The sequence below is a fragment of the Psittacula echo genome, assembly GCF_963264785.1.
Source record: "Psittacula echo genome assembly, chromosome: Z".
Taxonomy (NCBI): Eukaryota; Metazoa; Chordata; class Aves; order Psittaciformes; family Psittacidae; genus Psittacula; species Psittacula echo.
Window position 1 is genome coordinate 20,815,129 of NC_137742.1, and position 24,507 is coordinate 20,839,635.

At 38.6% G+C, this 24,507-nt stretch overlaps 1 protein-coding gene across 7 annotated transcripts; it reads right to left on the bottom strand.

Moving 5' to 3' along the window:
- Positions 1–23,107, bottom strand: MIER3 (MIER family member 3). 7 transcript variants are annotated; one of them, XM_080636731.1, is made up of 13 exons: positions 22,911–23,107; positions 22,122–22,146; positions 19,986–20,131; positions 17,862–17,996; positions 16,295–16,415; positions 14,111–14,196; positions 13,840–13,912; positions 11,170–11,321; positions 10,644–10,725; positions 6,277–6,368; positions 4,305–4,432; positions 3,977–4,122; positions 1–3,893 (listed from the first exon to the last, which is right to left on the bottom strand). In XM_080636731.1, exons 1-13 carry the CDS (start codon positions 22,917–22,919, stop codon positions 3,436–3,438), a joined length of 1,653 nt encoding a protein of 550 aa, XP_080492857.1. In that variant the 5' UTR covers positions 22,920–23,107; the 3' UTR covers positions 1–3,435. The 7 variants fall into 7 exon arrangements, with proteins under 7 accessions (XP_080492857.1, XP_080492856.1, XP_080492861.1 ...); XM_080636730.1 differs by having other exon boundaries at positions 6,277–6,371; XM_080636735.1 differs by having other exon boundaries at positions 6,277–6,371; positions 19,986–20,113; positions 21,862–22,146.
- Positions 23,108–24,507: the final 1,400 nt, after the last annotated feature.

Below are 24,507 nucleotides of genomic sequence, written 5' to 3' on the forward strand. Positions count from 1 at the left end.
TTTCCAGACGTTTATTTCTGGAACTGTACACCAGGTATTAAAGTACAACAAATACAAAATAAGGCTCAAAAAAATCAGTGTTTATGTACAAATATTAAAACCAATGCAACAATAGCGACTTCCTCTTGAACATCTGATACTAAAACATGTTCCGATTGTCACTAGATTTGTTGTTATGCACAGGGTATGTACTTTGAACTGCGAATAACTAGAATCTCTGTTTTATTAGGAGGACTATTACCATTCCTAGTGTATTTTACAACTGCTAGTATCTTCCTCCGTCTTTCAATGAAAAATAGAAATAAAAAAAATAGTAACCTTGTCATTACTTTATAAATTACTGTATTTAGTTTCCCTGTCTGTAGACAATGTGCTTGTAATGCTGGGCAAATAGTGTCCCTGTTGGTCAGTTTATCCATTAGTTTACATTCAAAGTTGAAACACTCACTATAGACTTTGGTTAAATTAAGTAGTATCGCTATGTTCTACTTGATCTGAAGTTTTCCTATGTTTTTGACCCTCAGTTTTAAAAATTAAAAACAGGAAACAATTGCACAATTCATTGACCTAATCGTACACAATTTAGTATTCTTCTAACAGTATTGTACATCCTTCAAGTAAATTCCGCGGCTTGACCATGACAAGAGGAAAACTAAACATTTAAAAACCTATTATGAGGAGACGTATGACTTATCAAAGCAAAAGTATTGCTATAATCACAGCACCAGTTACACTTCTAAATGAATCAGCTACCCTCTTCAGGTTCCCTGTACATAAAAAGAATACATCTACCAACACTGCAATTGCCCCTTATGCATTTTTTGGTTTGTCTGTAGGAAGAACAAGTGTGTCAAAGGACAATGAATTCATCACAGTTTGTTATAAGAATTGTGCTTCACCATCTAGGGACCAAGGCAATGTAATTTCTTCATATGGTTGCAATTCAGTTATCTTCATGCTGACTTTCAAAACACAATTCTTTTAATAAACAGTAACAAGTTCCCATTTAGATGTTTAAACTGAGAGAAAAATAAGTAAGTCCAGCTTTTAAAAGAAAATTTCAATAAATAGCTATTTTACATGGATAAAGTCATAGTGGTACAAATTTATGAATGTCACATCAAGCATGCACAAAAATGTTACTATACACGGAAGTAGTCAGAAAATATTGAAATAGATATCTAAAAAGATATGAAGAATTTACATATTTACAAAATCTTGCAAATTATTGCCTCATTTTAACAAGGAATTAAAAGTAAACGACACCAGCTAGCTAGCCAACAGGCTAAATATGATCAGCACTTAGAAATCTATTAGACTAGCCGGAATTCATTTTTCTCTCATATCATTTTCTGAATTTTGGTCAGAAGTCTTTATTAAATAACTAAAGTGTCCGTTCAACTTGCTGACAACCCAAACCTTAGACAAGCCTCTGTCTACATTAAGAGCCCAGCAATGCATAGATAAACTGAATATATTACTGCATCAGCTAATGAGAATGGGCATGTTCATTTAAGTGCAACTGGTATAAGCATTCAGTCATCTTTGTATAATGATTTCTGTACAGACCAGCCACTCACTGTAAACCCATAGATAAACTTGAACGTATAACAATGGAAGATCATGGCCAGTATTTTACAAAATTACATAAAACGTGCTGATTCATAAAGAAAAGAAACCAGGTACAAAGTTCAGCACAAAATGCAGCAAGAAGCTGACAACTTGGCTAAAAATGTCAAGAGTACAACACAGGGCCAAGGCTACCTGTTATTTACTGTGTACTTACTAAAGTTACCTATTTCAGATGTGTAAGTTACGAACTGATTACAAAATCTTCTCTACTTTTGTCCACTGTGCTAAACTAATTTGTTTTTCATATGGTAAATGTGCTATTGCATGAACACTTCAAAGCAATCTTCATTACAATGCTGTAAAGAGAACTCCACATGCTGCATCCCAAACTCAGGATGTCAATGCAGTTCACAGTATGCATAATAAATACCCTCTTCCCTTCCAAATATTTAAGTCACTACTTTCTAATTACTCAGCATAACCTTGAAGCAACCACTACAAATATCAACAACACAAACTTAATCACTTGAATAATGAAAACAAATCAGTGGCAATTAAATCTGTAATACAAACAGTGCAAAGAAAAAGTATGGAGGGAAAGGGGTTATTCTATTTAATTGAGGTTCAGATTCTAATTGAAAAACCCTGTAAGTTCTGTGCTACAACATGTTGCAATCCAGTCCTATGTTTGGTTTGACTTCCCTGCAGGAATTAGAACAAACATTAGCCAGACAAACTTCCTGGATGGCTAAATTGCACTCAATGTTCAAAATAAAAAAATTATGGAAGTTAAGTAGCTGCTGAGAAACATTTTTACTTAACCTTTCCTATTTGAGCAATGGAGCGAAGTGCCATTTTTAAGCCAATGACTTGTCTAAACAAATAAATGCAATCCATACTAAAGAAAAACTTTAAAATACATACTTCAAGGTTCTACTATTCCTATCTAAACTAGACAGTCCCTCAAAACTAACACTTTGAACTGCAGTGCTCCAAACAATTTAAGATGTCTTCCAAATGCAGACTGTTTGCTTAGTGGTAAATCCCAAGCTGTGAGGACTGTAGCTTTATACACTAACAGCTGTCTTAGGTACACTACTCTCCAAGGTTGTGGACAAAACCCATCAAAACACAATATAACCTAAATAGCATCTGTTTCAGCCAGTAATTTTAAAGTACACAGACACCTATGGCAGCATTATTACTTCTGTGTAAGGTAGCAATGGCCTGTAGTTTTTTTGCAACAGGATCAAAGTGTAGGTCTTCACACTTTACTCATGTTAAGTCCCTTGTGCTAGCTTCCACCAAGATGAACTTGCTGTTTTGTAAACTGAAGTGCTCTAGTTTAGTATCACATGAGAGAAGGTTCCATTTAAAAAACATCCGTGTATGTTTGTGCAGTTTAAATTAAAGAAACCCATCCCTGCTTTTATAAGAAAAAAAAAAATGCTACATTGAGCAGGGATCAGGATCAGTACCTGTAAACATTGTTATTCCACTGCATCCATCACAGCAAAAGTAACTTAGACTAAAAAGCCACTCCAATCCAGGCAGAACTTCTGTGCTGGTTTTGAAATGGTGGCCTCCGTCTACAGGCTTTAAAAAAAAAAATGGAAGCAGAGCTTAAAGCTGCACCACAGAGTTCTCTGAGTCCCAAACTCCACCTAACATCCTATGACATTTCCACATTTATGGACTGAAAAAAGAAATTACTCTTGATAAACCAAGATATAGTTCTATACATACAAAGACATCACTGATGTCATAAAGTTCAAACTTCCAGTGAAAGACTAAGCAAACCTGATAGCTTCCATCAAGTTTACTACTGCATAAAGTACCCACTGTTTGTTTAGTTTTCCACAGTCATTCTGAGTGAAGGGCAGCATGTTGGTGAAGAGAATGGGTACTGATAAAACCATTTGTTTCATTTGCAGATAGACTGCTGAAGTCAGCCACTGAAACAGCCATTTTGGCACTGGTAATATGATGTGTGTGGTTCTCCAAGTCTACACCGAGGTTATTTACAGAGACATCATTCATGAAAGATTCTGGGACAGGAATCCCCATTTTCAATCTCTTTGCAGGCCTTTCTGTCTCCTCACTGCACACGTTCACTGGGTTTAGCTCTGAATGATAAAAGCCAGTCTCAAATAAATTAAAACAATCACTTTCACCATTGCTAGGCAAGCTGAGCAATTCTTCTGTTCCAACAGGCACATGATTAACTGGTGCTCGGGGTAAGCTGTCCATAGGAGGAAAGGCATCATCCAGGCAGTTCACATCTGAAGTATGGCAGACTGTAGCTACACTGTTCGTCAGTGCTGAAGAGAAGATGAACACAAATGCAGATGAAATAGCTGTCTGCATAGTTACAACAAAAAGATTTCTTTTTTTCTTGATTTACCTGTCAACTCATTGGCAGTGATAGAGTTCAGAATGCTCAGTTGTTGATCAGGAATGGTTTCTGTTCGATTATTAGTTGTTAAGGCTGAAGAATGCACAGCTCCACCAAGGGCTTCTGCTTCATCTACCAAACGATCCATGTAGTCCCTAAAATAAATTTGCATCCATAATGTTATTACTTAACAGGACAACAAAGCCTAAAAATTATGATGTGTTTAATTTCAGCCGCCGTAGCCACTGCAGCATTACACTGCAATGACAGCAGGGAAAAAAATATCCCGCATTCACGATTTGTAACAGAAAACACATTCCAAGAATGTTTTACTTACGTAACTCCTGGATGATGGTTATATCTCTTCTTTCCAAATCTTGTTTGCTGAGCAAAGTAGTCATAACGTTCTGACTTTTTCCACATGTAATAGAAAGCCACACACTCAGCAACTGTTCTGGTTCTTACCTAAAAGAAGGCAGAAGGAATTGACAAGATTAACATAAAGACTGACGTTTTGACATCTCCCCCATTCCCATTCCTGCAATATAATTAGTTTTATTGTTCGAGTAACTGGAACAAACCAATTAAATCAGGAGACTTCAAACAGATTAATAGCATTGCATAATATTACATTTGTTATACTGTATACATTACTGACTTTTTAAAAACTAGACTGAAACTATATCTACATCTGAAGCATTTATATATATAAATATATATAACAATTTTTTAAACTTTCAAGATGCAAGAAGCAGAGCAGATCAATGACCTAAGAGAAGGGAAGTGGAAAAGATATGGGTACTTATGCCTTTTGGGAAAGTGGAGGGTTTCAACAATAAATATTCAAACAACAAAATAAAACTGTAACCTGGTTGAGTATGTATAAAGGACTCAAAAAACTCATTTTGATCTATGTTAACTCTCTCTCTCTCTCCCCTAAATGCAGATCGCTATGTGAAGCCAGTTTCTTGGAGAAAAAGTAATTACTTCTACCTATATTCTTACAAACTATATCCGTTTTTAGATGCAGAAACATTTCACATCATGATCAGCTCACAGTTCTAGGTTAAGTTTTACAACTATAATATACAGCTCTATCCAGATATAGTCTGGCAGTAAACCATATTTGAGCTTCATCAAACTTAGAGAAACATCAGAGGGAAACCCAAAATGCCTTGGGTGTAAGTAGTAAACCTTGCTACTGTAGGCACAACCATACCAGGCAGGGGAGGAAATGAAAAGATATCCTTATGCCTAGCACATGAACTCCCAGTGAACAATGCTTTGCAGTACAGGGGTAATGATGCATCTTGTTAAATTTCTCCACATACTTATCTTTACTAGCTGGTACTTTCCACACACAAATGACTTCAGCTATGCTGGGTCCCAGAACTTTCCCTAAACTTTCTGGTATTTTACCTACTTGAAAAGAAAACCACTGCAGATTTCTTAGACAAATTCTGCTCCCTCCTGGCAGATACATCAACACATGTACTTTCCTGCATGTTGGAAAAAGCATTTTAAAATTGTTTCTTTGCGTATCTGATGAATTACTGTTTATTGGCAAGGTCCATTTAAAATCTGAACCACTCAAACATTATCTAGGACAGGTTAAACCAGGTACTGAGCAGGAGCAGCTGACTGTTGTTGAATAGCAACCACCACCCTAGAAAGTTCACCTGAAATACAACAAAAACACCAGACTTCTGAAGAAAAAAAAACTTCAAGGTGGTATCAAAGCATAAAGAAGATGATACACAAAAGATTTTGAAACAGCCGTATTGTCAGCTCTTGCTTTTTGACCACAAAAAAATTATCCCTATTCTGCAGGGACAGAGAAGTCAATCAGAAACAGTCCAGAGCAAGATTAGGACTCCTTCACTGGCCAGAAAAAGAGGACCGATGGAAGACTACACTTCCCGAGAACACAAATAGCTAAGCCTGTTTCTATAAACTATGCCTTCCTCATGACAAAAGTAAGTTAAGATGCAACTTTCCCTCCCACAGCCACAGTATTCAAATACTGTACTTCTAGGAGAGCACACATTTAAAGTAACTTACAATACAAATGAAAAAATGGATGCAACATCACATAAGTCAGTTTCAGAGCCGATACATTTACTCATCTTGCAATGCCTAGTTTTTCCAATGGCATCTAAGAAAAAAATCAGCACAAAAATTCCAAGCTGGTTTTAATATATTGGTTCTAATTTCAGTCTTCTTCATGGCTTCTGACAAATGTGTTGTTTTTACAGATTTTCAGCATTATATCACATACCAATTCTTCCATTTAACTGTAAAATACTAACCTTGTTTTTCTGTATGAGATGAAAGTCTTTTCCATAAATCCTAAGGGCGTCTTCAAAGCTTCTGCATTCTTCTTCTGTCCATGCTGTCATCTCTTCTAGACAATTTCAAAAGTAGCATGATAAACTCACCAAGCTTTTACAAAGAATAAAACATTTGTTGCTAATGGATGAGTACCCAAATGCATTTTAAAAAACCCCAATAGTTTAGTTATTTAGATCCATGTTCTCTTCTCTATGGTACAGATATCCTACCTGAAATCTAACGTTTGTTATAAAGACTCATAGAAGAGTTTGATTTCTAAGATCTTTCATCGTTAAGGGCAAAGGACATTCGAAAGATTTATTATTTAATAAGTTTGTCATCAAAACACAAAGTTTGATAACATCACCGAGGTATAAGTGAGATAAATTGTCTGAATATTCCTTCTCACATAAGATACAAAGAACAGTGGTTGTTGGAAAAAGAAGGGAAGGAACAACCTGTTGCGATGGATGCCGCTGCTCTGATTCAAGCACCACTGACACAAAGGCGTGACTGAGATCAGGCCTGCTGTGAAATCCTGTAAGAACTGTGCTAGGCTGCATCTTCTCAGGAGCTAAGGAGTCTAGGCCATGTCTTACCAAGAGCCTGAGCTGAGACTAAACAAAACTAAAACTGCTACAACTGCACAAACACTAAAGGAGGGGATGACTATGAGTAGTTTGCTTTACACTGTAAGTATCTGTAGCTTCTGAAAGCCCACTGAACTCTCCTGTACAGCAGCAGGCTGCAAAGACATGACCTCCCCTACAGCAGGGAATGGACATCTCTCAAGATGACCCTTCAGGGCTGAGACACCTCTTATCCAGCACCTAACAGCTGTAATAAGGTAAACTGTATTTTACCTAAAGCCTAAAAGTATACTATATACTAGCGATATGGATTTATATAAAGCTATAGCTTAATTATTAGAAGTGTAGTAAGTAGAATTTGACCACTGCCCAATTACTGATTATTGTTAAATTGTTAAATCATCATTTAATTATTATTCAATTATTGCTTAATTATAACTTATCATTTAATAATTAAAATTTAGTTAATCCCATAACAATGACATTTAATAATTTACCTATGACAAAAACTGGTGTAGTTGTCAGGATGGCAATGACTACTTACAGAGGCATGGAGATAACCCTCCACTGAAATCTTCAGGTGACATGGACGTGTGAAAAGCAGGACAATTGAAATAAGATAAAATAACAAGAGGGAAAGACAGAAACTGAAAGATGGCAAAGAGAAGGTGATGATAATAATATACAAGATATTGAAAGGGTATTTAGTAGCTGCATATTAGCATAAGGAATGTGGTCAAGAAATGAGACCATTACAAGATGAGGTTGAAAAAAGAAAGTGTCAAGAAATGCTGTTACCTCTGTGAATAGACCAACTGCTTAAACAACTTTGGGAGGAGAGAGAAAGAAACATGAAGGCAGAGGATAAACTAGAACTCATGATAATCTGGGCCACCCAGATTATCCAGATCTTGTAAGACTCCCAAATCTTGTGAAATTCATTAGCTAATCATTTCCCCAGAAGACAGTGATGGGGAGATCAGAATTCAATGTAGCCCATTATTGAAACAAGTATATGCTGGGCCTCAAGGAGGCAACTGGAGAAATACCATAAAGACCACTCCATGGGACCCCCTTCAGCTGGCTAGTCTGCACAAAAAATATGTGTGGAAGTCTGGTGAAAGCAAGACTGAGTATCTTCAGCATGTCCTCTTAATTGGAGGAGATTGTATTATTTGAGATCACTACAGTTTTTGTGGACCAGGAGTGCTCTTGACTAAGGGATCATCCCTAACACTGAACCACACTCTATTACCTGCTGAGTATCATATTGGTCGAGAGGCACAGACCCTCAGGATAGAGGGGAGCCCATGGCTATACCAGTAAGATTAAGTGAACTTTCTACTGCTGTAGACTACAAAAGCAGTCTGCCTTCAGGCTATGAATGACAGGGCAAATAGTGATTACCCTATCTCTGTCCCTGTAGATATACCACAAAGCCATGAAACCACTTGTTTCACGTGGGATAGAGTTAATTTTCTTTCCAGTAGCTGGCACAGTGCTGTGTTTTGGCTTTAGTCTGAAAACAATGCTGGTAACACACCAATGTTTTAGTTGCTGCTCAGAAGCACTCTCGACAAGGACTTTTCAGTTTCTCATGCTCTGCCAGTAAGGCGGGGCATGGGAAGCTGGGAGGAAGCAGAGACAGGACACCTGACCCAAACTAGCCAAAGAGGTATTCCATACCACAGCACGTCATGCCCGGTATATAAACCGGGGGCAGTTACCCAGAAGGGCCAGATCACTGCTCAGGTTGGGCTGGGTATCGGTCGGCGAGTGGTGAGCAATTGTAGTGTGCATTACTTGTGTTTATTGGTTTTTTTGTCCCTTCCCTTTTTAATTTCATATTCTCTCCCCTTGTTACTTCTCTTATCATCTCTGTTGTTAGTAGTAGTTTATACTTTGCTGTATATATCATACTCTAGTTATTGGACTGTTCATATCTCAACCCATGGGAGTTAACATTCTTTTGATTCTCCTCCCCATCCGGACTGGGAGCTAGGGGGCAGGAGAAGAGGGAGTGAGCTGTGTGGGTCTGAGCTACTGGCTGGGCTTAAACCATGACAATAATCCTTTCAGATTTCTTAAAGAGGACCTGCAAATCTCCTTCCCACCCACCTCCCTTTTTTTTTTTAATGATAAAACATGCAGTTTCCAAACCTAAATTTCACAAACAAACAAATTAAAAAAACCACTAAAAAAGAGTAAGACTTTTAAAGCAAAATAGCTCCTTTGAATAGGTTCGTTTTGTCTCAGGTATTGTTGCTTCCCTATCTTGATTATGGCTTTGGATCTAATTAAGAAGGGATATTTCAGGCATTTTACATCCGTAATGGTGATCCAGAAATTTTCCAATAAGCTGACATTTAAAGCCAATAGGAGGAAAAAATACCCCCGTGTTTCAAAACATTTCTGGCAGCAGACACTGAAACCAAGACCCTGCTGCTCCCAGATGAAGCTGATAATCATTTCACCGCAAGGCCATTTCTTTCTTCCTCACCCCATTAACTTCGCACTCCTTACTAGAAAGTTCTCAAGCTTGGAAGAGAAGACCTTTACCACTGTAAAGTCTCACTGTTAAGAAATTATCTTGGGAGTGGTAGATTTTAAATTCTTGTGAATAAAGTCTTGTGAATAGCAGTGAACTTCAGTGACTGGAAGCAGTGAATTACCCCCATTTACTCTAAAAGAGAGGCAGAGAAAGTATTGCCATCCTTTACCATTTTTAATGAGCGTATAATGAGTCCCATCTGATCAGGGCAGGGCAGGTACTAGTCCTTAGGACAGAATTTTGGGCTCTGAACCACAAATGGGCAGAGATAATTTTTTATCCTCAAACAGGAATCCAAATCCTACAGGTGTGTGAGTTTGGATACAACCCTGCAACTGATACTTCCTTATTGATTAAGTCTACACAATCTCTTGTTGTACATGAGCTTTCTGAAGCACTGCTCTAATAGTCCTTATTATCCACTTCAGCTTTACCTTAGATACTTTCACAGCCCTTGTAAACACCAAAGTTCTCTCTGGATCCAGTTCTTAGTAGGGAATATCTGCAAGAATATCAACTTATACCAAGGCTCATACTCCATTTCTGCTTTATGCAACACATATGTCAAAATACAGGACAAAGAACTGTCTTTGTTAAATGATAAACTCTGATTTTCATTTAACAGAATAATACAGTTAGGGACAAACAAGACAGAAACTTGTTTTCACTGTAAACTCAAGCAAAGCTTTCCCTGCTCTACCGAAGACCTGTGGACTTACACAGTAGAACAAATTTAGGTTTGGCATAGTATAATGTTAATACTGAGGAAGAAAGTGAGACCTTTTTATACAGCTAGCTATATTCTCCTGATTTTGGTATAAATATCATTGGATTACAACTGATCATGATCTCAGAAAGATACTGTAATGTGGGTACAAACTGCCCAGGAGCAAATTCACTGCTCCCCTAACCCCTCTCCTCAGTCTATGCCATTGTTACAAGAGCAATGAAGGAAACAAGGGAAGGTGAAAAGCTGACCCTCAACTTCTATGTGAGTTACAAACTTCTCTAACAGGAACTTCCAACTGGCCAACAGTCAGATGATACCTAATCAGTGCTAAAGACATCATGGAAAGGGATATGCTCATCAATCTGATTCTTACTTAAGGTTTTGCTACACAACTTTCTTTTATTCTTTTTTTTTTTTTTTTTTTTTCATTTTTTCCCAACACACATTTCTGACAACACAGGTACTCTCTCTTACCCTGAGAGGCCTTTCCTTTTGAGCAGTATCTCTCAATTGCTTCTTTAACATTATGGCTACTTTTAAGAAGTTCATGCAGCGCCTATAAAATGGAAAAAGTCTTCAGAAAAAGTCAAAGTTTGCAAATATTCAATCTAGACCAGTAAAACTAGCTTCTTAGTGAGCATATCGAATGTGAAAAAGAAGATTTATCTTTATACATGATGAAAATTTCAAAATAACAACCAAAACCATCAAAAACCTGAGACAAGTTTTAATTAAAAAAAAGTAAAACATTATATGCAATAATTAGAAGAGCTGGATTTGTCAGCAGCATGGCAACCAGAAACATCACAGATCACATCACTGGCAATATTAAAATACTCCATGCTTAAAATTACAAATAAGATCCTGACCCAAATAACAGCTAATTTAAAAAAAAATAAAGAAACTGAGTATTGTTGCATGTGTAATACAAGGCAGAGAAACAGAACACATGTTAATTGCAAAGCAATGTGTCACAAATGGAACAGGATATAAAACATACTTGTTCATTGTCCCGTGTATGTAGTCCTTCAGGAATTCTGCCAATCATTTTTTCATTTCCTGTTCTTAAGGACGTTTCAAAAAGGTATTCTTTAACTTTACTTTCTGAGATCACACCAGGTTTCCAAAGTAAATGGTCTTCATTTTCATAGGCTGTTGAACAGAAGCCCATTAACACCAGATGCGACATTTTTAAGGCTGTAACATTAAAAGCTATTTCACAAAGATACAGAACAGGAACACAAAAGTGATCAAATTAAGCATCATCATGCTACTTTTAAATTGCAGCTCACTTTTTCCCTGAAAGCCTCAGTTAAGAGACAGTGTGACATGGCAGATAGAGATTCAGGTTCTATAAGGATAAGGGATGGAACTATTGAGACAAGGAGTCTACAGAAGAGCAGCCTGCCGACAGCTAGATGATTCAAGTCTAATTATGTGTATATATTCACCATCTTCATATAAACAAACTAGCCAAACCATTCACAGTTGTATTCAGCTGTTTTCAAAAATTAAAATATAGTTCTATAGTTTACAGTAAAAGAGTACAGGATATTATTTCAGTATTACAAGATTTACAAGTCAAAAAAAAAAAAAAGAAGAGGCTAACTGGTCAATTTCAACTAGAATTTGCCAAAAATTACTTAAGAGAATGGAAATCTAGGCCTGAATGTGGTAATCTGTGCTTCCTTTCACTAACAACTGAATGCTGTTAAGAGCTTGTATGTTGCATACTTGACAAGCAAACAGGATGTACAGTCCTCCTTCATATTATGTTGAAACCAAGTATACACCTCTTAAACAGCTTATTTGAAAGACAATATACTGGAAATATGCTAGTTGGCCTGAACCTTTGTTGGCCTTTGCACATGTTTCAATTCTAGATTAAACTATAAATCCTTTACTCTGATCAATACATGTGGTTAACATTGCACATAATGTTTCATGGACTTTCTTGGTAATACAAAATCAGAGTTATTAAATTCAAACACAAGTATAACGGTTGTTACAGTAGAAAAGATGAAGATTCTCGATTCTCATAAAACTGCAAGAAACAGTATTAAGGTGAGGTGAGGAATAAAATTACATCTCTGAAAGTTCTCTTACAGCTTAAGAACATGGAAACTTTTAACAGACATGCTACGAGTGTAAGGTTTATAGATGAGCAGAACTGCCTTCTAGCACAATTCTGCTACCTGCGAATACACAGCAGAACTATAAGCCCCTGTTTGCAATCACAAGCTCTTCATGGAGTCCAGTAGAGGCTCTCACAAAATCCTCCACCCCTACAGCCAGGTCCAACCTCTTCAGAACACTGCTTACGCTCATCTTCAGCCTCCTTTATCAATCAAGACAGCCCAGCACTTCTAGCTGGGGTTCACAACTGATAATCTCGACTGATAATCTCAAGAGGGGCTCCTCTGTCTCTCCCATTCTGCAGCTACATCATTGCTTTTGGCCATGCCAGCAAGACAAGACTCTTGATGGTTCTCTCTAGCACCAACTCATTCCAGAGAAAGTTGTCAGATTAACCCCTTCCTGGTCATCCTCTGGTTATTGGCATTTCTCTAGTTCTTGGCTGAGGAAAAGTCAAGATGTATATACAGTAAAAGGACTACCCAGATAAATCCAGTCTTACTCCTCCACTTCTTATAAACAATAAGCATCATGCTTGAATCTTAGAAAATAGGAGACTTCCCTAGGTCTTAAGCAACACAAGAGATGTTCACTTGCCAATACTTCTGGCTCCATCCATACCCAACATTCTTCTTCTTTACTGCAAAGCATCATTCAAAAAAGCAGCTGGTAATGGTGAAAAGACTTCATATACTACACTAGAATAATATACCCATACAGTGCAAACACAAGTAACTTGCAGAAAATTTACAGAAAACAAACAGAATGCCTTCATTTATTAATATATCCCCCAAATTGTTCTGTAATTTCCCAGCTGTTCCACCCATTAGCAAATTTCTTCCGTTAGTTGCTTTCTGAATTCCACAGCTGTATGCGCTCTACCTTTCTCATCGTAAAGTTTTCTAAAAATACAAAACAGAACTCTCCTTCTTTCTACTTTAGCACAATTGCGGTTTTTAACCTGAATTTGTACTGGAATAATGTAATACTTAAAAAATCTAATTTTTTAGAAAACAGAAGTACCCTCATCTTCTACTCATGCTATGCAAATTTAGTTTATTGCATTGTTTTCTGTATCCATTTTGTAACCCACACTGTTGTGCTCCCAAAAAAAAAAGTAAAATACTGTTTTGAAGATCTTCAATGTTAACTAAGTTACCTGCTCATAGTCCAATTACAATGCTCTAATGAAAATATTTCCTTCTTAACCCTGTCTGCTGCACTCTAATAATACTTCAGTACTAACACCGTAATCCACCCTCCAATGTCTTCTTCAGAATGTCCTTTCGAAACTGATTTCAAAGAAATCAAATTTCTGAGATATAATTATGTGAGTTTTTTCATATTTTTCAGTGCCTTTTTTTGTGTGTGTGTGGTTTTCTGTTGTTTGGGGTTTTATTCATTTGGTTTGGGTTTCTTTAACATCTGTGAGTCTTTAAGCCACTGAATTTATCTTATAAATTTAAAGAACATTTTTTCATCAACTACTATGTATAAGCATAAAACAGGAAGTAAAATATTCAGAAGAACTTACCCTTTCCATTATCAGTGTATTTGCCAAGATAAGGTGGAATTTCAGCCTGGTACTGTGAACCAACCATTATTTCCTGAAGATGTAACAGAAGTGGAAAGACAAAAGTATTAACAAAGTATTTTGTGTATGGAATCATTAAAAATGCCATTAACCCGGCATTTGACAGAGAATTCCAGAATTAAGGTACTATTTTAGATATGCACTATAAATCAATGCATTTTTCGTCACAGTAAAGGCTTTTTCAACTTTTTTTTAAAGATATAATTATTACCTTTCTCAAATCTTCAGATGAATTACCATTGTCTGCCTCTACATCTTCACCATCTGATTCTTTATCACCATCACACGTAGTGTTTGCTTCGGACACAAAGAAGTTTGGTTTTAGCTAGCAAGAATTTTCAGTTCAAGCATAGAACTACAAGATATCACTGAAAGAAGCACCTGCTTTTATTCTGGGAGACATCATGAATCTATTAACCTACATTCCTATGAAACTAGCATGAAATCAGAAAGTACTGGTATTTGTATACTGCAGAACTGAAACTTTTATCATCACTGCAGCTTACAGAAAAGGTATAAGAAAAACAACTTCCACGGCTATGACTTAGCCTCAGGTTAACCACAAAGAAAGTAAAGTTGAAGGCATGTCTTTATTAGCTACTAAAACCTTTCATGAGGAACTTTAATGGGCACTCAAAACATTCGTTTAAAAGAAGGTTGCCTAAGCACGGAGTGAAAACACAGGAGAGATATACAAAATGGAATAAGCAAAACCCAGCAACAGACTGCTTATTCATCTTTAATCTCCCCACCTCCACCCATCTCCCTCTACCCCCCAAAGAAATACCTGCAGAGCACTCCAAGCAATTCAAATCCACAGAAGACCTCATATTTTATAATCTCAAACACTTTGGTACCAGGGTCTGAAGTAATTCTATTTTTATAGCTGTATAATCCTAGCAGAATGAAATCCACAATTCTGATATGATTAAAGCTATTTTGTATTCTCTAACTTCAGAAACAACATACTTATAGATAGAGTCGCAATTTTAGCTTCATCACAACTAAACAGAATCGTCAACATCAGAGACAATATTCCAAGATTGTGTGGACTGAGGCTCTTCTGTAGTCATTACTACAATCACCAGTCTTACCTCTTTTTTATTGTTAGAAGCTTTAGTTAGAAGCAAAAAGCTAACAAGAATGTGTGAAACAACAACATGCCTGGATAATCGTAGGCACTTATTTCTTCCAATTAATGCAAATTTAATAAAATAGCCTATATTATATAGTAAGCATGTTTATCTTAAAACTTAATGTAATCTTAGTGTCTGAGGAATAGACAGACATAGAAAAAAAGATGAAACTGCCAAGAGCAGAAAGGACAACTCCCTCCCTCAAATGGCAGATTTTAAAAAGTCCAGCCAAAAGTTTCAATAGAGAAAGTAACACTCTGACAGAAAGTCATGACATCTGAAAACAATGACTGTTTCTTAATCCTCTGTACGATGACGGGCTAGTAATTTTTTCTATAAGGCTGCCACACTTTCATTCTCATATTAAAGAGTTCACAAGCAGCATTTAAATGCCAGCCAAGTTTTGGCTTTGCTTGATTAAAAAAAGGGCATGACAATTTTTAACATTTTTGTATCTCTCTTTCAATAAAAATGTCTTGTATTTAGCATACAATCAGCAGCATACAAGGGGCTACAACTGTTGATGACTGTGACAGAACGTCCCTTTTATTATCCCCCTTCTCTAGAGGAATGAAATACCCCCAGAAATAGCATAAGATACTCGCAAATTAAAACCATAAGAATCCTTCACATTGCTCTAGTACACCAGTGAACAAAGGAGCTGCAACAGCAATGAGGACTACCTCGTCCAGGCTGGGTAAGTGAACCATTGGTTCTCAGGTCTTTCCTGTAACAGCTCCATGGACACTGAAATTTTGGTGGTCATGGCTTTATAGGCCCCATCAAATATAAAACCACTTTGGATCACCCTGTGAAATCCTAGTGGAAAAGTGTTTAATGCGTGAAAGGAAATAACCATAAAGAAACTGCATCCCTGTTCACATACACAGGCTGCATGGAGGAGTCCCTGCCTTAAAAGCAGCAGCAAATAATTGAGAAGAGAAACACTGACTTAATAGAATGGGTTACATATTAATGTAATTCACTAACATATTGAAAACCATTACGGGTGTTCCCCAATACCACATTAAGTTATTGTATTTGTAGAAAAATTAATTTTACTTGTGCTTTGAGCACAGTACCAAATAAAAATCTTTAAGGTAATACCAAAGACAACAGTCATGTACAACATCCTGCAAAGTACTGTTTCTCAATTCCCAGTAAAGCCAGCACTACTCTGCAATTCCGATATTTTAAGCTAAGAAGCTGTATACAATGCTAAGACTTTTTGAGTACTATTATAAAATTAAGTCTCCTACATCTTAATGGCCGAGGAAAGAAGTCGGTAGCTTCATGTGAAGTAACTGATGGTGTCAAGTCATCAGCAGAGGACTGTGTTTCTTCATCATCACCCGACAAGAGGTCTTTAGCGATTTCCTCCTGTACCATTAAAATAAAAAAATAAAACCTCAGACTGACTGTTAAGTATAGACTGGTGAGCATTTAGATACAGCAAATTCTAAGTATCATCAATTAAAATGCTTTACTGTAAGTAAATTTAGCAGACCATACTCCCTTAATTAAAACAATAGTTCGCTCCTCCTAAATCTAATAAATACAATACACCCATTCATTTCAGGGTTGGACACATCGGTTAATTTTCCCTTAGTCTTCTATCAAAATAAATGCACAAGAAGTAACTTCTGCAAGCATAAGATGTTCTTCCAACTGCTTCCAATGAAAAATGCCTCAAATCTTTGGAATTCTGTCATTTTTTGCATCACAGGCACACCAAAGTTTTAAAAGGCTGTTTCCCCTTAAACTCCGGCAAAAACCAAAACAAAACAGCCAGGCACTTTTGTAGACTTTTGCTGTGAGGACAGTTACAGGTCACAGACAACATGTTATCTTCCCAAAACATCCACAAAAAATGTTGTTTCTGTATGATAAAAAAAAAAAAAAAAAGAGGATATTAAGAAGGAGATATTAAGAAAGAAAAAGCACACTTCCTCCACTAGCAGAAGTGTTTGAGCCCCTTTGTATAGAGGTTAGGAAGGGAAGAACTGCTTTAGACAACAAGCTGACTACATTTTTGTAGCCTCAACACAATCATGAATCCTAATGAGAATCAGATGTGCAGAGCCATCATTATACCCTACTTTCTGCGGACTTCACCATTACATTATACTCAGAGAGAGAAGAAAAAAAAAAAAAAAAAAAAAGATGTACCTACCACCTCCATTCTTTATAATCCAAACTACTAACTACATATGCTTTATAGCAGAAAATCAGACTAAAATCTCAGAATTCAAAGTTAGCTTGCAAAATCACTAAACCCAAATTTTCAGGTTTCTACATCAGCAATGCAACACATTCAGTCAGTGCACATAAAAGAATTTCTCACACTCCCCCAAGTTAAGACCTTTCCAAACAATATGCGTTTGAAAGCCACATTCTAAAGCATTCAAGAGGGCATTTTCAAGTTATCCACAAATGTTTTGATATTTGGCAAGTGTGTTATAAGCCAGAATTATTATTTTTGGACACTGCAAACATTATAAAAAAAACCCCACTTCTATTAAAAAAAGAAAAAAATCCAACCCATTTAAAGTTCTTTGGATGTGTTTTAGGACAACCGTTAACTTTCTAATTTCTCATTTTAGTAACATAGTGTTAATTAAGTTGCAATGCGTTTTTAAGTGTGGTAATAAGAATTAGAATAAAATCCTCAATATCCCTGAAAAAGAATTAATTCAGAGTAAAACTGTACATTGATATTAACAAAGATACATAATTTGTAATATCAAGAGACAGCGCAAAATATTTTAAGGTCACTTGGATTTCAGCTTTTAAACCATAATATGTGGGAAAACAGTTCTTACTTACTTTATCTAGAGTCATATCTGGAAGTTCATCTGCAAGTTCACTTGGAGAGCTATCCGCACTGGAACCTGCCATGACTGGAATTGTGGGTTCATAGCCATAGAATGCCAGTAAATCTTCCAACGGCATGTTTCCTTCCTAATACAAGAGGATTTACAAACATATCAACACATTGCCAAATACTTGTAAGCAGTTCAGACCTAAAACGTTAAGACATTACTCTGAAGAACAGAAGTAAAAAACAAAAACAAAACCAACAAAAAACCCAAACAAATGTAACTGAAACCATGAATCTTGATTAGAGATTTAAAGTATTTTCAGGCACAGGACTGAAATTATTCATAACCATGTCTCTCGGCCTAAAGGGAAATTCCACTAAGCTGCTGAATAGAACTGTTTACTGCATGAAACTAAATAATAAATATAAAAAACTTCCTCTTATTGGATTTACACTGTAAAGCATGATATGCCTATATTTCAAGACAGTGGATATCCTAGACTCACTAACAACCCACCTACAAGAGAGAAATCCAGAAAAATTTGAAGTCTTCAGTCCTACATAGTTATAGCTGCAAGTGTGCAAACCCCTGTGAAAATAAACCCATCTAGCAACTTTAAAGCCCTCCTTTCCATCTACCATAGAATATACTTTATCATGACCACTGAGAAGGTGATAGAAGACTAAGTCTTGATTTGTAACTTGTTTTTTCCAAGAGCTTCTGATTGAGTGATTTTAGGAAGCATCATTATACTTGCACCCTAATACAATTAATAAAACAATAAACAGCAAAGAGTTTTTTAGTTACCTGACTCAAGCCATCAAAATATTAAAAATATTTTCCAACATTTATACCTTTAAAAGTTAATTACCTTTAAAAAATTCTTGTTGAACTCATACACTGATTAAATTACTTGTTTTCTTTAGTCAGCTAAGGTCTTAGTCCTGTAAAGACTTTTCACAATGGGTAAACGTAAACTCATATCCAAGTCTTTCCAGGATCGGGACCTAAAGTAATAAAGCGTTTAAGATGAGTGGCTCTCTCTTCTTCCTTCATTATAGAAGCAACAAGATAATTTTGTGGAGTGACAACTCCATTTTAACCACCAGACTTGGCAACCTGCTTTGCTATTATAATTGCAAGTTCATAATCAGCAAAAAATCTAATTGTAAAGGTAGCATGACAGAAAAAACCAAACCAACAAGCAAAAAAACCCCAAAAAACCAGGAGTATAAAGAGTGTCAACTCCATACTTAGAAAATTGTTTTTTACATGGACTATAAAAACACTGCCTCTTATCTGATGCTAAAAATTACTTCCTTGGGACTCTGCTGACCAAAATCTGCAGTTATGCCGAGTGCTGTAAGCGGGTCACTGAACAGTAATGCAAGCAGCATCAGTTTGTGGGTGTTCAGCATACTTTGAAATGTTTAATGCACTGCCACAGATGAACAAGAGGTTTACACAGGAAAAACATGTCATTAAAAATCGTAAAATGGAATAACGAAAGCTAAGGAGCACATTTGTCATTTCGTACACCCCCAAATGCCAAACTGATGAAACTAAGACACAGAACTGCCATTTACATAGCAAATGAATGTGATGCATCACACCTAAAACAGGACTGTTTGTCTGCATATTGGAAAAGCAAAACCTGACCAACAGAATCAAATACAGCTAGCTGGTCACTTAACAGTATGCAAAATGGGCAGTGGCAACTTACATACAATTTATAAAACTTAGAAGTGATATTAGAAGGCAGGACTCTAAAACTTGCTTCCACGATTCCCCTACCAAAACGAAAGGACTACTAAATGAACTTAGAAGTGATATTAGATGACAGGACTCTAAAACCTGCTTCCGTGATTCCTCTACCAAAATGAAAGGACTACTAAATGAAAAGTATGAAGTTAATATAACACTAATATGAACTTATCATAACGCTGGTATCTAAGCTAAGTTCAGCCTTTTTGTGAAGATGCATTACTACATCCTAACAAGACCTGATTTTCTTCTTTTTAACAAGCTGCAAAGGCATGTTGCAGGAAACTGAGGAGCAGGCTGAGTTCTTTTCACTAGAAAAATTGTAACATGTATGGGCATTTACAAGAGAGCGAGTCACTCTTACCTTTTCTAAATCTTCAATTTCAGTTCTGAAATTTTTGCTTTCTTCCATCATTTCCTCTTCCTCAAGGGTTCGCTCATCATCATAATCATGTACCAGCATTTCAGCAGATGGGTCAAAATCATGATCCTCTGACGATAAAGAGCCAACTATCAAAAAAACTTAATTTGAGTAATCTTTTTTTCCTATACCAACATATTAAATTACATCATAGAAAAAAAAGGTAGCATGAATTCTCTTATGTACAGGGTCAGAACTCTCAATGGAGTAACTCAAACAAAAGTTCTAACTACTTGACAAATTCAGCTGTTTTTAGCTGACCTCTTTCTGTGTTTGTAAGCAATAGGTGCAGTTTTCTCTTTTGCAGTATAGGATACTTGGGAGAAGTACCTAAACTACTAAAACAAAGTTTCACAAAGTAAAACCCCAAATTAATATTTTACTGAATAAAAGGTTGTTCAAACCACCCTTGAGATCATCATTAAGGTATAAAGCACACATGTCAAGGTTTCAGATGCTGCAAGACCATGATTTACAGAGTCTGATTCTACTCATGTGATGTATATGGTAACGAGTATAGTCTTTCACTGCTAAACAGCTAACTTAGGTTATGAATTACCTTCTTATCACAGTAGGAAGGTAAATAAACAGTAAATATTTGCTTCAGATGTGCATCACAGATGTAGCTTTTATTAAAACTACTTTAACTCTTAGCACTTGACCTAGAAAGGAAGCATAAATGTAGCAGAGTTTCAAGAGATATTGAGGAAAATATACTGGAAATGAAGCAATGCTTCCAGTAGTCCACATTAACAAGCCATGGTGACAGCTCTGTGGTCCAACATTTTTCATTACTTAAGAGAATACTTTAAATCATCAAAAAAGTACTGTTAAGTGTATTTTGTATTTATATTTTACGTGCATTTTAACAATAACCTTTCTGTTATAAAGGCTAACATTAGATTCAACAAGTTTTAAAGATGTAAGTATTCTGCACCCCAAAGTGGTGATAAAGATTACTAAATTATAGGATTGTTTTGCTCTCTAGCGTTAACTTTCTTACAGAGGAAAGAAACAGATTGAGGTTTCTCTTTCATGTTTGGTTTCCCTTCTAGTTCTTACATTCTAGTGCTCTGTTGCAATCCTCCGCTTACAAGCAGCTACAAAAAGGTTTACTAAGAATTATTTCCATGTAAGAACTTCTGAAGAAGTTCTGCAGGGAGCAGCTACAAATTTTCAGTCCTCTGCCCAAAAAAATAAAGCAGGATCTCTCTTTGCACCACTTCCAGTCTTGAAAGAGACAGTTCTACACACTAATGCTTCTTGAGTCTTAAATCATCTAACTAATTTTTCATTGATTAGGTTAAGTGCTCATTCCTAATACGCAGGTAATTAAAGCAAACCTTCTCTGCTAGCTTAATACTGTGAAAGTTCATATCATATTGTAGAGAAACATTCATGCCTTAACCTATTTATATACATGTGTGTCCAACATTATTGTTTCTAACCCATATTCTAACTCATTTTATGTTTGAGTAACTGAAGTGAAAGTTCTTTTATCTAAAGTCTGTGACAGGAATAAAGTTCCAAGTGCTCAAAAAACCAAGCTCAATACATTTAGTAATAGTTAAAAGAGACAACAACCAATGCAGAAGCAGCTATGCAGAAATACAGCCCCCAAATATTATTTTGAGAGTAGCCCTGCTGATGTTAACTATGTGTGCTTGTGTAAAGTATTCCAAAGAAACTTAACAGCAATTAAAGCCTTAAAAATTACTTATCACTATGATTTAAAACATTCTGTTATTACTAATAAGTGTAAAATTTACACAAGCATATAGTTATCAGCAACAAGAGAAGCAGTCTCTCTCTAGGCTACCTGGCTTTACTGAGATGCTGACTTAAAAGTGCAACAAAACGTTGTCCTCATTTTGGGTTCCAAGCAGCCAATTACTAACGGCAACCAGAGTTAAGGGAAGGACTCCACAGTTCACATCTCCTTCTCTCAAATTTATCTAGCAGGCGGTTAATTGCGTGGAGATGAAGCGTTAGGAAAGGTACGAAACGATAAATTTGGGAAGAATCAGGAAGTGCGGGCTGCAGGCCGGGTGCCGGAGCCGGAGGTGGGCGAAGACGAACCTGGGCTCGAACTCCCAAAGGAAGCCTGCGGAAAGAAGCGAGAGCGAAGTGAGAGCGGACTCCCATCGGCCGGGCAGCAGACAAGGGTCTTAATTTCATGCTGCCCGCCTCCATCCCCGGAGCTGTCCGTCCTTCCACTGCGCTCCCCACCAGCCCCAGCCCCTTCGTCCCGCCCTGCTGGCCCGTCCATCCCGTTCACCCTCTGCCTTCCCTCCTTCGCTACCTCTGTCCCCGCCTGCCGCTATATTCTGCTCCTTCCCCGAGGGTAAAAGCCCCCCAGGAGCTGAGCCGGGCCCGACCGGCGCTCCCGTTCGCTCCAGCCGTGGCCAGGAGGGACATGACAGCGGCACGCAGCACTGGACCGGCCGCCGCCTCTTCCCCGCTCCCAGCCCGGGGCTTGCTCCTCCTCCCTCCGGCCGGGCGCTTCTCCATCATCTGCGCTACAGAGCCGCAGCCGGCCCGACCGGCTCCCCCCGGAGCCCTCCGCACGGGCCGCGCCCCCCTCCGCGCCCGGACCAGGCCTGTCGGCCGCCCGCGGGCTGCGAACCCGGCACCCGCGCTGCTCGGCGCCCGTCGTGCGGCCTAGTCGCGCAGGCTCCCGCTGCCCCGGCGCCGGCGGCTCCACCGTCTGTCCCGCCGCCCCGCAGCCCGGAACGCCTTCCCGCGGCGCCGGGCGGTCCCGGAGGCGCCTTACGGGGATGTCGAGGCGGCCGCGGCGGGTCTGACGGTGGCGGCGGCCCACGGGGAGCCGGCCGAACTCCGGCGCCCGAGCCCGCTTTCCCCGCTCACCTCCGCCATATTGGGACGATCGGGCTGAGGAGCAGCGCTGCGCCGAGTGCCCGGATGGGGCCGCTAAGCCAATGGCAGCCTCCGAACCCCAGCCGAAGCCGGCCGGGAGAGAGCGGATGGGCCGTCAGGACCGGGCTGGGGCGGAGGAGGCGGTGCCGGGGCAGCGGCAGCGCCGGGACCCCACCTCCGGCGGCGCCGCGGCCTTTCGCCCTGGCCGGTGAGGGCGCTCTGCCCTTCCCGGTTAGCTGCGCCCCGGGCCTGCCCTGCCCGGAGAGGGCGCTCAGCTTCCGCCCGCCCCGCCTGGGGAAGCGTGAGCCGGCGGAGGCTCCCCGCTCTAGGGCGAGGCGAGCGACAGTCGTTCCGCCCCAGGGGCCCCCAGGCCGGCTGGAGCGGAGGCAGCTGGTCATCATGAGCGTCTGGGTCAGCATGTCTGCGACCGCCGCGCTGTGCCGTCCTGTCCCGGGCCGAGGGTGCCGTGCGGGAGCAGTATCCGGCTGTGTCACCCGCGCCTCCCTCGGTGTCGAGCTCCTTCCTAGGTGCTGAAGTGGAGGGGGGCTGACAGTTACACTGACACCGAACATCCTAAGTGTCTGAAGCAGGAAACAAAATGTCCAAACCTTCAAACCGTGCTGTTGTTTGCCTGCTGTGGCTTAAACAAAGTTCAATTTACTTTACAGTGGGGTTTTCTATACAAATGTTGAAGCGTTTTACATGCGAGTAGTACTTATTCTATTTCTCTGTGTTTTTTTGTTGTTGTTGTTGTTGTTGGTTTTGTTGTTTTTTTTTGTTGTGGTGTTGTTTTTGTTTTTTTTTTTTTTTTTTTTTTTTTTTTTTGTCCTGGTACATATAAAGTGTGAGTCAGGCAGTTTTAAGCTTGGTTTCTTCATCCCAGGCTACAAAGACTTATAATTTCAGTCACATGTTTCTGCTTTTGGCCAAAATAGCCTCTGCCATGCTAGCTATATCAAATACTGCTTTGCTGGGGGAGGGTGCTGTGCATCACAGCAACACTCATGCAACAGTGCCCCAGACTGCATCCAACCCCAGGAATCTGGGAGGTTCAGGGATGTGTTACAAAGTGAACAGCTTTGGATGCGTCCTAAGTTGGGCTTGCAGACAGTCTAGAGATCCTAAGCTAGTTAGGTACTTAAGCAGTGCAGCTCTATACTGTTTATTTATTCTGCTGGGACCTGTTGCTCTGAGAATGCGTAAATTAACTTGTGTCACGTGCTGCACTGATGAGTCTAGTCTAATTCCAGTATATAAGCTCTGTGTGTGCCTTCATACTACACAGCAGCCAACAATGTAGACATACCTGCTCTTGATGTACCTAGGTAAGGTGCTGACAACTTAAAAATCTCAAAAATGCTTTTCTTTTTCAGGAAACTTGTCACGGTCACAAACAACTACAGCAGTACCTCATCCTCTGACTGCTGATCAGTCTTTGCCTTTTTCCAAAGTTGCGCACACAGTGTACATTGCATGTACTCAAAAATTAGGAAGAAATATTTAATCATTTACTTTGACTGGTCTGGAATGCCATTATACGTCACTAATGTTCCTTAGAGTCGTTCAGTTTTGTTGCTCCCCACATACA

Excerpts from the sequence above, each read along its gene's own strand:
- MIER3 (XM_080636730.1), bottom strand. Across the intron at positions 17,997-19,985 it reads AAATTGAAGATTTAGAAAAG|GAAGGAAACATGCCGTTGGA; the intron begins GTAAGAGTGACT and ends CTCTTGTATTAG. Across the intron at positions 6,372-10,643 it reads AAAAGGAAAGGCCTCTCAGG|AAGAGATGACAGCATGGACA; the intron begins GTAAGAGAGAGT and ends GAAATTGTCTAG.